General features: G+C 41.2%; 2 protein-coding genes across 4 annotated transcripts in view; one reads left to right on the plus strand and one right to left on the minus strand.

Annotated features, from left to right (window-relative positions):
• Positions 1-17,061, minus strand: part of LOC118123692 (sodium- and chloride-dependent GABA transporter 2) — a 127,736-nt gene that overhangs the window by 61,205 nt on the left and 49,470 nt on the right. The gene's annotated exons all lie outside the window — the stretch shown is intronic.
• LOC118123691 (sodium- and chloride-dependent GABA transporter 2) overlaps positions 6,900-17,061 on the plus strand; it is a 35,531-nt gene continuing 25,369 nt past the window's right edge. Inside the window, exons 1-3 of the mRNA XM_035181215.2 lie at positions 6,900-7,476; positions 11,621-11,755; positions 13,262-13,399. Coding sequence (XP_035037106.1) covers positions 7,347-7,476; positions 11,621-11,755; positions 13,262-13,399 — 403 coding nt within the window. The 5' untranslated portion in view covers positions 6,900-7,346. The remainder of the gene's footprint in view (positions 7,477-11,620; positions 11,756-13,261; positions 13,400-17,061) is intronic.

Genomic DNA, 17,061 nt, shown 5'->3' on the forward strand with positions numbered 1-17,061 from the left:
CCTGATGTATTTATACGAGATATTGTCTGAAAAGGGAGTTCACAAAGGGGTACCTTTTAGAAACAGATGTAGCTCTGCATTACTGAGTGAAACTATCCTGATTTGCATTTGTAAAGATCACAGTCATTTTCATGTGAAAGCCTCCCCTAGACTTAGAAGCAGGGGGGTCATTACATTACATTTAGCTGACGCTTTTATCCAAAGCGACTTACAATAAGTGCATTCAACCATGAGGGTACAAACCCAGAACAACAAGATTAGAGAAAGTACAATTTCTTCAAAAAAGCAAAACTACAAAGTGCTATAAGTAAGTGCCATTTAGAAGAGAAGGTGGCGTGTTCTCCTGATGTTGTACAGCATGAATCTACAGGAACGTGTTGTTACAGTAATGTTGGCAGTAAGGGAGAGTTGGCTGTCGAGTGTCACACCCAGGTTCCTAGCAGTCTGAGTGGGGGTTAACACGGAGTTGTCAAAGTTACTGCGGTACAATATTATGACGCCAGTACCGTTGAAGATGTGGTAGAAATAGAGACTGGATACACTGATGAAAACATATGGCTAAAATGGGTCCACTTTACCGCCCGTTCCCAAAACCTCACTAATTGTATAGTCTGCAGTCAGCCCCGGCCCACCTTAACCACCACCCCGGCCCCCCTACTGATAGACTCGGATCGACCCGGTTTTGATTGCATGTATGGCTTACACATGGAAGCCAGTCCCGCCAACTGTTCTACTCTCAGTCATCTCTTTCCCCCGGCGCCAAACAACACGCTGCCCCCTATATTTACTCCAGTAAAGGGAAATTACACGTGTCTGACTAAACAAGGTAACTCATCTCACAGAGAGGTGGGTTCGATACCGTCCTCCTGGTGTTCTAGAAACATCAATGTTACCGACTGGCACAACGCCACACAGCTGGAGTGGGCCCGCAGTGACCTCTTCTGGTACTGTGGAGGAAAACGCTTGAGGAACCGCCTTCCTTCAAACTGGAAGGGTTCCTGCACACTTGTTCAATTGGCCATGCCCCTGACTATCGTCTCTCCCCGCCCAGGACAACCCACAAGCACCCGCCGACGAAGAACAACGCATTTTGACTTAAATAGGGACTCACCCACATACATAGACGCCATAGGGATTCCTCGGGGTGTTCCAGACCAATATAAATTAGCGGATCAAATTGCAGCGGGATTTGAGTCTATCTGGATATGGGTAACTCCCAACAAAAACGTGGATCGCATTAACTACGTCCATTTCAATCTCCAACACCTCACCAACCTTACTCAAGACGCCATAACAGGCCTATCCGAACAGCTCCCTTATGGTCACACAGAACCGAATGGCCCTAGACCTCCTACTGGCAGAAAAAGGTGGTGTGTGCACTATGATAGGAAGTTCTTGTTGTACATTTATCCCCAGCAATACAGCCCCTGATGGCTCGGTGACCAGGGCCCTCTCCGCCTTACGCACCATGGCACAGGACATGGCCGCAGACTCTAGAATTAACAACCCCCTAGATAGCTGGATGAACACTGCATTTGGCAAATGGAAAGGGCTGATTGCATCCTGCCTCCTCTCCCTAGCTATCTTTGCAGCTATCCTAGTCACCTGTGGCTGCTGCTGCATCCCTTGCTTTAGGACCTTGCTCAACAGACTCATCACCACGGCTCTGACCAAGGAAAACATGCCCCATCCCCCACCCTATCAGTTGCCTTTGTTGAGTGGTGATGATGATGATGATAATAGTGATGAGTTTGCATTGGATGAGATGGAGGTTGGGGAGTTCGTGGATGATCCCCAGTAAGTTGTTCACAAAATGGTGTGAAAGGAGGGATTTGTTAGGATTTTAATAATATAATTAGACACTATAGCCCCGAAAAGGATCGATTTTACGCGCACCATGTTTGTACCTTAACAGAAAGAATTAATGTTTTGTTATGTGTTAGGACTGTAATCCGTGGCATACAATACACTGTACTTAAACTTGTTCTCATACATAAACCTTTATTTATATATATATATATATATATATATATATATAATAGAAATAAGAATTAATATAGAAATAATGATTTTTATTTGAAATATTAATTTTGTTCTTCAAACTTTGCTTTCGTCAAAGAATGCTCCATTTGCAGCAATTACAGCATTGCAGACCTTTGGCATTCTAGCTGTTAATTTGTTGAGGTAATCTGTAGAAATTTCACCCCACGCTTCCTGAAGCACCTCCCACAAGTTGGATTGGCTTGATGGGCACTTCTTGTGTACCATACGGTCAAGCTGCTCCCACAACAGCTCAATGGGGTTGAGATCTGGTGACTGCGCTGGCCACTCCATTACAGACAGCATACCAGCTGCCTGCTTCTTCCCTAAATAGTTCTTGCATAATTTGGAGGTGTGCTTTGGGTCATTGTCCTGTTGTAGGAGGAAATTGGCTCCAATCAAGCGCTGTCCACAGGGTATGGCATGGCGTTGCAAAATGGAGTGATAGCCTTCCTTATTTAAAATCCCTTTTACCTTGTACAAATCTCCCACTTTACCAGCACCAAAGCAGCCCCAGACCATCACATTACCTCCACCATGCTTGACAGATGGCGTCAGGCACTCTTCCAGCATCTTTTCACCTGTTCTGCGTCTCACAAATGTTCTTCTGTGTGATCCAAACACCTCAAACTTTGATTCGTCTGTCCATAACACTTTTTTCCAATCTTCCTCTGTCCAATGTCTGTGTTCTTTTGCCCATATCAATCTTTTCTTTTTATTGGCCAGTCTCAGATATGGCTTTTTCTTTGCCACTCTGCCTAGAAGGCCAGCATCCCGGCTTCGCCTCTTCACTGTAGACGTTGACACTGGCGTTTTGCGGGTACCATTTAAAGAAGCTGCCAGTTGAGGACCTGTGAGGCGTCTATTTCTCAAACTAGAGACTCTAATATACTTATCTTCTTGCTGAGTTGTGCACCGGGGCCTCCCACTTCTCTTTCTACTCTGGTTAGAGCCCGTTTGTGCTGTTCTCTGAAGGGAGTAGTACACACCGTTGTAGGAAATTTTTAGTTTCTTCGCAATTTCTCGCATGGAATAGCCTTCATTTCTAAGAACAAGAATAGACTGGCGAGTTTCACATCAAAGTTCTCTTTTTCTGGCCATTTTGAGAGTATAATCGAACCCACAAATGTGTTGCTCCAGATACTCAACTAGCTCAAAGGAAGGCCAGTTTTATAGCTTCTCTCACCAGCAAAACAGTTTTCAGCTGTGCTAACATCATTGCACAAGGGTTTTCAAGGGTTTTCTAATCATCCATTAGTCTTCTAAGGCGATTAGCAAACACAATGTACCATTAGAACACTGGAGTGATAGTTGCTGGAAATGGGCCTCTATACACCTATGTAGATATTTCATTAAAAACCGGACGTTTCCACCTAGAATAGTCATTTACCACATTAACAATGTATAAAGTGTATTTCTGATTAATTTAATGTTATCTTCATTGAAAAAAACAGTGCTTTTCTTTGAAAAATAAGGAAATTTCTAAGTGACCCCAAACTTTTGAACGGTAGTGTGTGTGTAAATATATATATATATATATATATATATATATATATATATTACAGTATTCCTTTAGCTTTATTCAACATCACACATACATGAATGCACTGTGCTCATTAAGACACTGTGACCTATGCCTTAGAAAGAAATCAAGCAGCTGCCTCAGCTTCTGAAGGGCAGATAGGAAAGGCGTTGTCTTGTCTGATAAATACGCATGCTTACGCACACAGAACATGCAGCCAATAAAGCAGAAACACAATGTTTCTCACGCCAATGAACAACAACACCATATCTGCAAAACTACTGAAGACCCACAAGGCTTCAGCCGGATAAAGGCTTGTTTTTAATACACAAAACCAAACACTGTCAGAATGTGAAGATTTGCCCAGCTACTATCAAAGGAGGGACGAACCTGGGAGCAGCTCCTCATCATTGGTGGATTCCAGTTCCAAGATGCTGGGACCACGCCTTCTACCTACTATTATAAATATTGCACCTGTCGTCCATTCGGGGCGACTCTTGACTACCCCGTGCTACTAGAAAGCCGAGGCTGTGTATTGAGTGCCCATAGCTATGCTGTACCTTTTCATTGCTTCTGAATAAATACTTTTTGAACCAGAATAAGACTGACTCTTCTCATACCTAAGGATAAAAGAACACGACAAACGGGTCTCTGAGTCCGGCAGAGATTAATTCGCCGTATTGGCGCTTTATCGCACTCTGGGATGGCGAAATGAGGCTAACTGGATTATGTTTTTTTGCCTTGTAATACTCTGATTTGAGCTGTGCGGAATATCAGCAGACTGAGATGTGTGTGGCCCATAGACTGTATATATAATGGACGTAGGGTCCGTGACGTCACCCGTTGGTTTCTGAAGAGTGAAAATTAGGCTAGTAGTAGGCGTTCACCCGGCGCCATCTTGCCGGTGCTGACTCCTCCTAGTTCCTGGCTAACCAATAAATGGGCAAAGAGGAGGAGCGCGAGTGAAGACTGACAGCTGAGCCACGCCCGCAGAGCTCAACGTTACCTGGTTAGCTCAGGCTAAGGAGCTAGGCTACATGCTATCCATGGCTGCAATCGGCTAGCGCTGCGGTGTTGTTGCTTCAGGATGGTCGCGATGTTTACAACGAACTCACTAGAGGTAAGTAACCTTGAAACTACACAACAACAAAACCTATTGCTTTATCTATTATCATAATCATTTGCTTACATGCCTCAAGTGGTTTTTAATATGTAATTGTTATAAAAGGTACCGTTTATTTAACACGTGTAATGAACAGATTGAAGCAAATTAACTACACTACTACAGTCGTGTTTGGTTGTGACTTGATTTTAATAAGTTAATAAGTTAATATGAATACGCTACATGTGTAAGTTGCATGTGATAGTAACTATATGTTTCACAAATGTTGTGATACATGCTGGTATAACCACCATTACTATTGCCACCTTGTTTATTTAGCCTGTTATGGAATTTACAGTGAATTAGACAGTTTAGATATGATTATAATCTCCACACACCACTGTTGGTTCTCATATTTATTATATAATTATGTTTTCACACTGAGAGAAGTGGAGAGACTTGATGTGGACTGTTATCAACAGCTCTGTGGGAGATTATCACCTTGAATATTACAGATGAGGTAGAAAGACATTTGATCTATTTGTACAATGTTTTATTTCTTTCAGTACATTACATTTCATTTAGCTGATGCTTTTATCCAAAGCGACTTACAATATGTGCATTTAACCATGAGGGTACAAACCCAGAGCCCAGTACATCGGTTCTGTCTGAAATCTGTGGTGCTTCCACCTGCTGAACACAGAATAAACTGTAAGAACCAGTCTTTGCTGGAACATACACAACATAAAACATCCTTTTATAGTGAGTTTCTTCTTTTCATTAGATGAAGCACAGCAGCACCTGATGTCCTCAGCATCCACTGTGGCAGCAGCAACATGGTGGAGATCGGCAGCTTCAGGCTGGTCAACATGAGGACGACCTGCACCAGCTTCATCTGCACAACACTTCATGTTTTCCTCCCTTAACTAAAGATGGCCTGCAACTGTTTAGAGTTGGCAGTCATTGCTAAGTGTCATGGATAATAGAGTTAATTTCTATATTCATTATGGTTGGTTAAAAAAATGAACACTTATCAGAACAATGTTTGTCTTTTACTTTGATTTGATACACTTTAGATAAAAACCCAGTGTTTTATTTTTCTTCTTTGCCATAAGAGACAGAACACGGTCAGCACAGCTGTGTCCTTCAGGCTCGTCCGTCCCTAATAAAATGACAGGAAACATAAAAGTATGGCATTATTGTAGAGGAAGTGTTACTTATGAACAAAGTTTGTTTCCTTATTTTCTGTGGATATTCAACTATGTATTTGAATATGGTTTTGGATTAAACAGTGCACTACCAAGACAATGAATGTACAGTATGGAGTTCTTCCACATTAATAGTATTGCATTTATAATTTAATGCATTATGTGCAATACTTTGCTTTGATTGTTTGTAAGTTATGAAAACAGGTCTGTACCTGGAGTCAGTGTTGACGTGATGACCCTCAGTGTTCAGTCTGGTTGGATTCCAGTTGTGTCTCATGTTGGACATCCACAGGTGCAGGCTGTCTGAGTCACCTAGAGGAACATTCAACACAAATACACAGATATGTAAAGTCATACATGTGCCAGGTTAACTCCTTAACAGACTTTGACATGGTAAAAATAAAAGTTTATTACTTCAAAGTTCATCAGATCATAATCATTTCAGCTTATGAAATAGGTGGTGGACATCAGCCTCAGGTTCTCTATGTGAATGTCTATTCTAGTAAAGTTACACTTCCTATAATTGATTTATGTGACAAAAAAATACATTATTCTGCATGTCCACTTATTTAACACAATAATTCAGTACAGTCTGCCTAATAATAATCTGTGTAACGTAGTCAAGTCAAATGGGTTGGCGAGTGAAACAACTTTACATAACATTAGATATCTTACGTGGTGGAGCTTATTCTCCAAACACACAGTCTCCTGTCTCGGTTCATGTCGGTTCAGTAACTCCCGTACGGTCCCGTTAGCATCGCCATTACTGCTGTTATCTTGCCTGCAGGCTAGCGGAGCTAAACTAACAAGCCAGGTACAGAGACACCGATACCTGCTCATCACTACTAACACATAAATAACATACTATACTTTACTTACCACAGAAACGGGAGCGCAGACGTCTTTAACTTCTCCGTCAGGAGAACAAGCCGAACATCAAACCGTATTATTCATCCGATATGTGAGTGAAACCTCTCCACAGACTCAGGTCCTGTTCGGGGACGGGGGTTAGCCTGTTAGCCTGTTAGCTCAGGTGAAGCCGAGCAGGCAACAGGCTAGGAGCTGGAGTCGGGTTCGCCCCAGCATCTCCTGGATGCTGGGTCCGAACCTCTTGGGTATAATCATTGTCAGAGACCGACATCGATATGAAAATAAGCTAGGTGAGCGAAAGCTTGCGTTGTGCGAGTCACTGAATGACAGCTGACTGGGGAAGAGAGGAGAAGGGATTTTAAAAGTTTGACAGCTGCTGAATGACTGGCTGAAAGAGACCACGACAGACCTGATTGGATATTTAGGAACGCCCACAATCAGCTGATCAGTATGCAGGTTAGGTCTTCCTGACTGAATTTACGCTAAACCTCATTTCAACAAACAAGTATTTGCAGTTCTTGTGGCACCTCCCTCTATAATCAGTATAGTCGTGACAGGTGACTGAGGTGTGTGCTGACAGTACTGATCAGAGCACCGAGGAGACATGGAGACCAAAGTAAATAAAAGGGAACAGTGGATCAAGAAAAGGGAATATATTCTGGCAGCTGCAGGCAATTTGGTAGGGCTGGGCAATGTGTGGAGATTTCCCTACCTTTGCTACAAGAATGGAGGAGGTAAGTTATTGGACTGTAACTCTTTTTTCCTTCATTGCAGGGTAAACATGGTTAAAGATGTGTATATTAACAAATAAGAAATCACTAATCTAATGGTATTTGAGGAAAAGTTACAGGCCCCACATTTTACACATTTCTGGTATTGTATTTGAGGTATTTGTGATATATCAGTTGTCGTAAGTAGAAAAAAATACTTTCCATGTCCCCTTATCTGTCTATCTCTGGAGCTCAAGCCAGAACAGGCAGGTTTGTCTGCCTCATAAATAACAAGGCCCTCCTCTAATTGCCAGACTGCATTTTGAGTGTAATGTCACTAGCCTGGGCAGCTATTCATTTTAAGCCAAGAGCCTCCTGCTCTAATCTTGCGCAAACATTCATCTTATTACCAACTACTTGCAGAATTAATGACATTCTCATAAGATTTACCTGTACTTTGTCCTTAGTTCTAATTTGCAAGTATTACATAGTGAAGGAACACTATGTAACTTTTACTCGGCAACAGCCCTCTGAATTCTGTCGGGCTCGATTTTCAAACAGTTTTCCTACAAAAAAAGAGCCAAGCTTCTCATGCTTCCCAGCTTCACTAAACACTAGAGCAAACTCTTCCTTCATCACCTCGAGGAGACTGATGCTGGTTTTTAATGACTTCAAAGTCTTTTTGAATATTTACAGTTCAGCGTTACTTTTGAACGTTCTGGGTCTGATTCTGGCTCTCCATGAGAGATAGATATTTCTATAGCCCATTTTCACAAATTCCAATTTGTCTCATAGGGCTTAAAAAAGTTCGGGGACATCCTCTGCCCTTAACCCTCAACAAGATTAAGGAAAAACTATTAACAAGGCGTAAAAAACTTAGAAATCTCAGAGAGAGCCATATGTGAGGGATCCCTCTCCCAGGACAGACAGAGGTGCTGCGTGTAGATGAGAACATCAGCAAAATAACAGTATTTACCACATTGATTAGAAAAAACAGTTATAATGGAAAGTGTGTCTATGTTTAATGTATTTGTATATAAGAAAATGTCTGATAGAAATGAAGCATTGACAAATGAATTGAGGGGTTATTGTCAGTAATGGTAGAGTATGAGATAAGGCATATTGTAGTTCAAGCAGTCTTGTTGTAAATAATAGTCCATCAGCTGCCAACACGAACAATATCCACCACAATCAGATGCCACTATAATCCAAAATCCATCGTCATAATCCACATCAGGATCCAGCAGCATGATCCACCATCAGCTGCCAACAAAATCATGACCCACCACCACTATCCACGATCAGCTGCTAACATCATCATCCACCAATACGATCATCACTATCTGCCATCACGATCTCTGATTGGAGATCCACCATCATGATCCACGATGTGGCCGCAGCTGCAGCCCTGGATCTGAAAATGATAAAGCACAAGGACTCCGGGAAGAAGTCAAGTCAGTAACATGTATTGATGAGACATTAATGAGATAAAGAGGCAGAAGAGGAAAGAGAAGCTCCATGTGTTATGTGTCCCCCGACATTCTAGACCTTTAGCAGCATAACTAAAAGCTGGATGGTCTAAGAAAGACCTGAACCAGCTCTAACTATAAGCTTTATCAAAAAGGAAGGTTTTAAGCCTACTCTTAAATGTACAGATGGTGTCTGCCTCCCGAACTGAAACTGGGAGATGATTCCACAGGAGAGGAGCTTGATAGCTGAAAGCTCTGGCTCCTACTCTACTTTTAGAGACTTTAGGGACGACAAGTGAGCCTGAATTCTGGGAGCACAGTGCTCTAGTGGGTTGATAAGGTACTATCAGCTCTTTAAGGTATGATGGAGCTATATTATTAAAGGCCTTGTAGGTGAGGAGAAGAATTTTTAATTATATTATAGATTTAACAGGAAGCCAGTGTAGTGAAGCTAATACTGGAGAAATGTGCTCTCTTTTCTTTGTTCTTGTCAGGACAAGTTCAGCAGCATTTTGGACAAGCTGCAGAGTCTTTAACGACTTAATGCTGGAGCCTGATGTAACAAAGGCGTGGACTAGTTTTTCTCTATCTTTTTGAGACAGGACATGTCTGATAATTTAGATGTTACTTAAGTGAAAGAAGGCGGTCCTAGAAAATTGTTTTAAGTGAGAATCAAAGGACAAATCGGGATCAAAGATAACTCCCAGATTCCTGACCGTTTCATTGGAAGCAAGGACAATGTCATCTAGAATGGCTATATTATTAGATAGCGCTTCTCTAAGGTGTTTAGTTCCGAGTATTAGAACCTCTGTTTTATCTGAGTTTAATAAGAGAAAATTGCGGGTCATCCAGGTTTTTATGTCCTTGAAACATGCTTGAAGTTTAGTTAATTGATTACATTGTTCTGGTTTTATTGATAGGTATAACTGGGTGTCATCCGCATAGCAGTGGAAATTTACAGAGTGTGTCCTTAATGGAAGCATATATGAGAATGAGAATAAAATTGGGCTGAGCACAGAACCCTAAGGAACACCATGGTTAACTTTGGTGCGCACAGATGACTCATCATTAATTTGCATAATTTGGAATTTATCTCTAAAAATTTAATATAAACCAGGTTAGGGCAGTTCCTTTAATGCCAATTAACTGCTTTAGTCTCTATAATAATCTAATATAAAACAGACAAAATAAATACACCCTATTCTGCGTAAAACTGAATAAAAAAATTCAGCTCAAGTTCAAACAAGACTTACAGCGCATAGATATCAGTCGGCCAATAATTGGCCTATCACAGCTATATAAAAGTTGGGCTGCATTTCAAAATAAGAGAAAATAAATAAAATGTGAAAATTGTGCATGTTCAAATAAAGGGCTTAACTTCAGAAAAATAAAATAAAGGGAGCAAAAGCTTGAATTTCCCTTTTTCTGTTTCACATCTTGACTCAAAAGTCTCAACCAATTTTACAGATAATAAATCTCAACAAATCTTAACAATTGAACAGTTTTAGAATCACTTTCTTCCCCTCTTATATCCCACTCCCCCTCTTTGTTTGTCTGTTTCTCTCCCTTTCTCCGTCTCACTCCTGTTTCTCCACTTTCTCCGTCTCACTCCTGTTTCTCTCCCTTTCTCCGTCTCACTCCTGTTTCTCCACTTTCTCCGTCTCACTCCTGTTTCTCTCCCTTTCTCCGTCTCACTCCTGTTTCTCCACTTTCTCCGTCTCACTCCTGTTTCTCCTCTTTCTCCGTCTCACTCCTGTTTCTCTCCCTTTCTCCGTCTCACTCCTGTTTCTCCACTTTCTCCGTCTCACTCCTGTTTCTCCACTTTCTCCGTCTCACTCCTGTTTCTCCACTTTCTCCGTCTACTGACTTGACTTCTTCCCTGGAGTCCCTTTGCCTTATCGTCCGCAGATCCAGGGCCGCGGTTGCGGCCACATAGTGGACTATGATGGTGGATCACGTATCAGAGATCGTGATCATAATGGTGGATCCTGTATGGCGGGTTCTGTATCGTGCTGGCTGATCGTGATAATAATGGCGGATCCTGTCTCTAGCTGGCTGATTGTGATAATAATGGCAGATCCTGTATCGTGTTGGCATCTGATAGTGGTGGGGGACCACGATGAGGTAGCAGCTGATGGTGGATCCTGATGGCGGCAGTGGACAATGACTGTGGACTATAGTGGCATCCGATCTTGATGGTGGATCATTATCGTGGTGGCTGCTGACCATGATTTCAACAAGACTGCTTGATATACAATATTTCTCCTCAGATACTCGACCATTACTGACAATAATCCATCAATTCATTGACCTTCCATTATGCTTCAAAATGTTTATTCTAATCAATGCTGCAAATACCCTTATCTTTCTGATGTTCTCCATTACACGTGGCATCTATTGCACTTCTGTCCGTCCTGGGAGAGAGATCCCTCACATGTGGCTCTCTCTGAGGTTTCTACGTTCTTTTTACCCTGTTAAATGTTTTTTCCTCTTGTTGAGGGTTAAGGGCAGAGGATGTCACACCAGTTTAAAGCCCTATGAGACAAATTGTGATTTGTGAATATGGGCTATACAAATAAAATTTGATTGATTGATTATTATATAATTTTATCATAATTCTATTAATCCATTATGTGTGACTGTAAATCATCCATGTACTCACTATATCAACAGCTGATGTTATGTTATTGTGTGTGCAGGTGTCTTTTTGTTGCCTTATATCTTCTTTGCTGTGCTGTGTGGTGTGCCACTCTACTTGCTGGAGAATACGATCGGTCAGTTAACACAGGAGGGTGCCATCACCTGCTGGAACAAACTCTGCCCAGTTGCAAAGGGTAATTATCGTTTCTAATTATATTGCCAGTGTCAAAAGCATTTTTGTCTATTTACCACTTGTAAATACTTGTGAATTTACTACTTGTTTGGGGCCCTACAGAGGCCATCAGTCCATCCATTGCCACAACGGGCAACAACAAACGTTTAATGTTTTATTGTGTATATAGACTATAAATGAGCTAATGACCATACTAACATTGAGTAGATCTTCCAAGTTGTTCGAAGTTTTCCTTTGAGATACAGCTTCATGTTGTCATGACTGCATTACACTATCTTTGCATCTTTTTCAGCACACTCTGCCTGTTCTTCCACATTCCAAAGGTTTTATTAATGGTACTGGTGGTACTGATAACATTAACGGTCCATGTAGCTTTTGATCATTGGTTTTTCCTTTCAAAACAGGTATTAAAAAAACAAAAGACAAGTTTATTTGAGTTTAAAAATTTAAGTGAAATATAAGGTGTTTTTCATCTTCTTTTTGATATAATAAAGAATAAAATCACTAGAAGACAGAGACCAAAAAATGCTATTTCTTTCATGTTCTGAGACAGGATGTGTTCATTGGCAGATGCAGAGCGAAAAAGTAAAGTGCTGCATCTTTTTTACTCACTGTGATAAACATGGATCAGTACAGAAGCTTATTGCTGTCCCTCCTGGAAAAGAAAAACAAAAAAAAGATCTGTATCACATTAACACATGAAAAGTTTCATAATACTCAGAAGGAAACAAGGCAAAGGCATCAAGTACTCATTTGACAAGTTGTAAACAGCAAATTTTGACTTGTTTATTACAAGAATTTTTTTTTTTACTATTTACTTTGTTAATGATAGCTGCATATTGATATAATTTGCTTCATTTACATTTTCTCTTTCCATTCCTTTTCCTTTACACGGATACACTTGCTTTATCTTCTGGGAACTTTCTGACTTCTTGAATTTAAAAAGTGAGACACATATAAACACTCAAGCAGTTTTTACAAAGATTCTGACATTCACAAATATTCTTCTCTGAGGGAATTGTCCTTGGTTGAGAAGAGAATCTATGCACACTCAAAAGCACACATACGCACACTTAAATACAGACATGATTGTGCAAAATAATAACTTATAATTTGTCTTCAATTCCACAGTTGTATAATATGATTTAAATTACCACTCTAATTCAGGATTTCGAATATTTTCCTGGCATGTGGCTCTTTATCACTTATAATTATAAATAAAAAAAGAAATGCATCACTTCAAAGTAACAGACCGATCACCTTTGCTAATAAGGAATAACTGGCATGCACTTTGCCTTTACGAAGACGATGGGATTTAGTCACTATAAGAAGACAGAACTTTCTCAAAAAACCAATTTTAGAAAAAGATTTTGGTGAATGAGGCCCAATGTCTGTATGGTTATGAAAAGTTCTAGCAGTATTATCATGGTAATGTAGCTGTCATATTTCTTAGCTGTATATCACAATAGGACTTTGATACTGTATTTTACATGTTCTCTTCCTCCAGGAACTGGTTATGCTATCATGGTGATCCAGCTTTATTCCAGACTCTACAGCATTGTCCTGGCCTGGGCCCTCCTATACCTCATCTACTGTTTCAGGGCCACTCTGCCCTGGGCTACCTGCAACAATCCTTGGAACACAGGTCAGCATGGGCTTTTCATTGATATACACTATGAACCCTTATTATCCACGCACATGGTTAAAAGTGCAGAGCACAAGCGTATTAAGCGTGTAACCAAATCCATCCATCCATCCATTTTCCTCTGCTTGTCTGAAATTGGGTCTTAGAGGCAGCTGACAATTCCAGTCATTCCTCTGCCCAGCCATGCTTTCTAGCTCCTCCTGGGGGATCCCAAGTCATTCCCAAGCTAGATGGGACATATGAAGTCCCAGTTCGATGTGTCTGGTAAACCTCCTGTGGAAGGAATCTTGATTATATGCCCATTGCCCAAGCCACCTCAACTTTCCCCTTTGCAGATCCAGAGCTCTGTTACACATGACATCTATTGCACTTTTGAAATAGATCACAGCTAGGTTGAGAGACTGTGGTGAAATGAGCCGAGCACACACCGACACGGTACGTCAGAAGAAATAAAGCGTAACAGCTGGTCTCGAACAGTAACATTCTTAGGAGGAATGTGCACGGACACATTCTCTTCCTTGCATCCCTCCATTCTGCAGTGTTTCTTCAGTGTTGTGGTTAGCCTCTGGTAGCTAACAAGCTGCTAGCTCAGCAACATGTCTGCTTGGTGTCGCGTTCGGTGTGGAGGGGAGGAGGGGTGGTGCTGGTGGTGGGGACCCCCTTCAAGTAATTAAGGATAGTAAAAGCCCAGAAAATTTATTTTACACAATATGGGCCCTTTAATATTATTATGCAATGATGAGATTTTCTCAAAAAAGGTTGCTTTCTGTACAATCTGAACAATTTAGTTTTTTCTGTTTTCTGTTTCTCTCTTTGTGTTGTGCATTTTTCCAATGCTGCTGCAGTGGTGTTTGTTTCACAGCTTGTCAGCCTGGCAAGACCATAAAATGTGTTGACTGTAAAAGCATTTGCAAATCCAGACAGTGTTTTGAGCAGCACAAGCTGCAAGTTGTCAAGCACAATTTTGTACCATGTCAGAAATTAAAATACTGCAGGGCATGACGTAAAATCTACATGGCTAGAAAGAAACCCCGTTCCCCACCACCAGCACAACCCCTGGTTACCAGTGGCTGCCCGCATCCATTTCAAAACACTAGTACTTGTGTACCATGCTGCGAACGGATCGGGTCCAGTGTACATCCAGGACATGGTCAAACCTTACACCCCAGCCCGTTCACTCCGCTCTGCATCTGCCAATCGGCTTGTTGCTCCTTCACTGCGAGCTAAACACTCAACAAAATCACGACTGTTTGCTGTCCTGTCTCCTAAATGGTGGAACGAGCTCCCCAACGACATCAGGACAGCAGAAAGTCTATACAGCTTCTAAAAACACATCTCTTCCGACTATACCTTGACTTAAAAAAAATTATTTTTTAAAAAGTAGCGCTTTAGTAGCACTTATATGGCACTTACCTACAGCACTTTGTAGTTTGGCTTTCTTGAAGAAAATTGTACTTTCTTGATTCCTGCTGTTCTGGGTTTGTACCCTCATGGTTGAATGCACTTATTGTAAGTCGCTTTGGATAAAAGCGTCAGCTAAATGAAATGTAATGTAAAAGAAGCTGCATACGTGCGTGCCCACTATGTTTTCTCACTGCAATGAGCAGAGAAAGGAGAACAATGTGGCACATGAGTGTTTTATTCAGCCGATTTAAAAAATAGAACCACACAATAAGTGCACATTCTACGAAGTTGAGACTCGACATTGAGATCAAACATGCACTTAATCACAGTGAACAACGATTCGAACCTCACTATGTGGACGGGCAAAATGAGGAAAAACACACATTTTCATGGATGTCAATGTCAATTCTATTTATATAGCACATTTAAAACAACTTGGTTGACCAAAGTGCTTCACAAGTGGATGTGTCAAATTCCACATTCAGGCAGACTTGAATGACTCCTATCATTAAAGTACCCTATGGGGAGAAAAAGCAGCATTGGAAACGGTCTGAGGATGGTGGTGATGTGGGAATGTGAATGGCACTCTCATGGAACAAACGCCATGAGATTAGATATTATGACTTTGCGTGTCTTTATCCCACAGTGGAGGCAAAAAAAACTATACCCCACAGAATATCAATGCCCACATCACGACTGAGTGTGAAACCATCAGATGTAATAAAAATAAGTTCTACTCCAAAAATTAGTCAACAGTCATCAAGAAAGTTGTAGCCTGATTTTAGTACACTCCCTTATGGATATTAGGGCAGACCAGGGGTTTGATGGTCGACTCCAACATCAATTTAGTCTGGTGGTGAGTGGTGTTTCAAATTCCTGAAAGACGTTTTTTGTCAAGAGCAATATTTAAACCGTATTGACTGTTATTTCACATAGGATTGATAATATTGTATATATTTACTCCTGCTGGCAGCCTTTATATGATCACCTCCTTAAGATAAGGGACATTCATTTTTCTGAATGGTTTACCCAATTCTATGTGTGACGATGCACTACTACCCTTAGACCAGAACAACCTACTTATCATAGATGACTTAATGAGTGACGCCAGTAACAATATAGAAGTACAAAATGTTATTACCAAATACGTTCATCATAGGAACCTGAGCTGCCCATATTTAGTGCAAAATCTGTTCATTCAAGGCAAAGCCAGTCGAACTATAAGTAATACCAACTACCTTGTTTTGTTTAAAAATACCAGGGATGAATATCAGATTACACTATTGGATAGAAAAATGGTTCCAGGTTACACAAAATATCTTTTAGAGGCCTTGTAACTTGAACTCTGTCACCACTTTTCCATAAAAACTACACACAAGCATGGCATGTACAGTTTCAAAAATTCAAGATTCCCTAAATCCACCATTCAGTCAGAAACACATTGTCATTTAACCATTTATTGCACAAATGGGAATACAGTTATGTTTGGTGCGGATGGCTCCATTCTTTGGATGTTACCTGGATTAGCCACGCAGCATGCTAAGATAAAACAGGGAACACATGCAAATCCCCCAAAACAATGGAAACCTATGCCAAGCTAGAATCATACAATCTATATGTAGCAGCAAGCATGCTGCAGACCTCTAAATTATTGACTAGAGAATGCAAGCATGTATCCTGCGAGAGGTCATACGGCTGTTGTGAGAAATATCTATATGTGGCAGCAAGAATGCTGCAGACCTGAAATATTTGACTAAGGAATGGAAGCATGCAGTCTGCAAAAGGGCATACTACAATTATGTGACAATAGTAAGTGTAGCAGCAAGCATGCTGCAGACCTCTAAAATGATTGGCTTAAGAATGCAAGCGAGCATCCTGCGAGAGGTCATACTACTGTTATGGGAAAATCTGTGTAGCACCAACAGTGGTACGCATGCTCCCACTAATGGTACGCTGAAGAATCTCAGAATTATTATAATATGGACGGTTCAAAAATACTCTCCTGAATCCGAGAAGACCAGACCCTGGTGCAGCACTGGGCAAGCGGCCTTCCGTATGCCACATTCCCATGCCCGCCTGTCGGACAGGGATTCGGCGCTGGGCTGTTCCCTCTTCGCTACTGAGGGAACCCTGGTTAGTTTCTTTTCCTCCGCTTAGTAATATGCTTAAATTCAGCAGGTTGTCTCATCTGATCTGAGGTCGTAGTCGAAGGCGGGCACATTTTATGGCTCGCCCCAGGCAAGGCTCACGGTAGCTGT

Source organism: Hippoglossus stenolepis, chromosome 16 (assembly GCF_022539355.2).
Source record: "Hippoglossus stenolepis isolate QCI-W04-F060 chromosome 16, HSTE1.2, whole genome shotgun sequence".
Classification (NCBI taxonomy): domain Eukaryota; kingdom Metazoa; phylum Chordata; class Actinopteri; order Pleuronectiformes; family Pleuronectidae; genus Hippoglossus; species Hippoglossus stenolepis.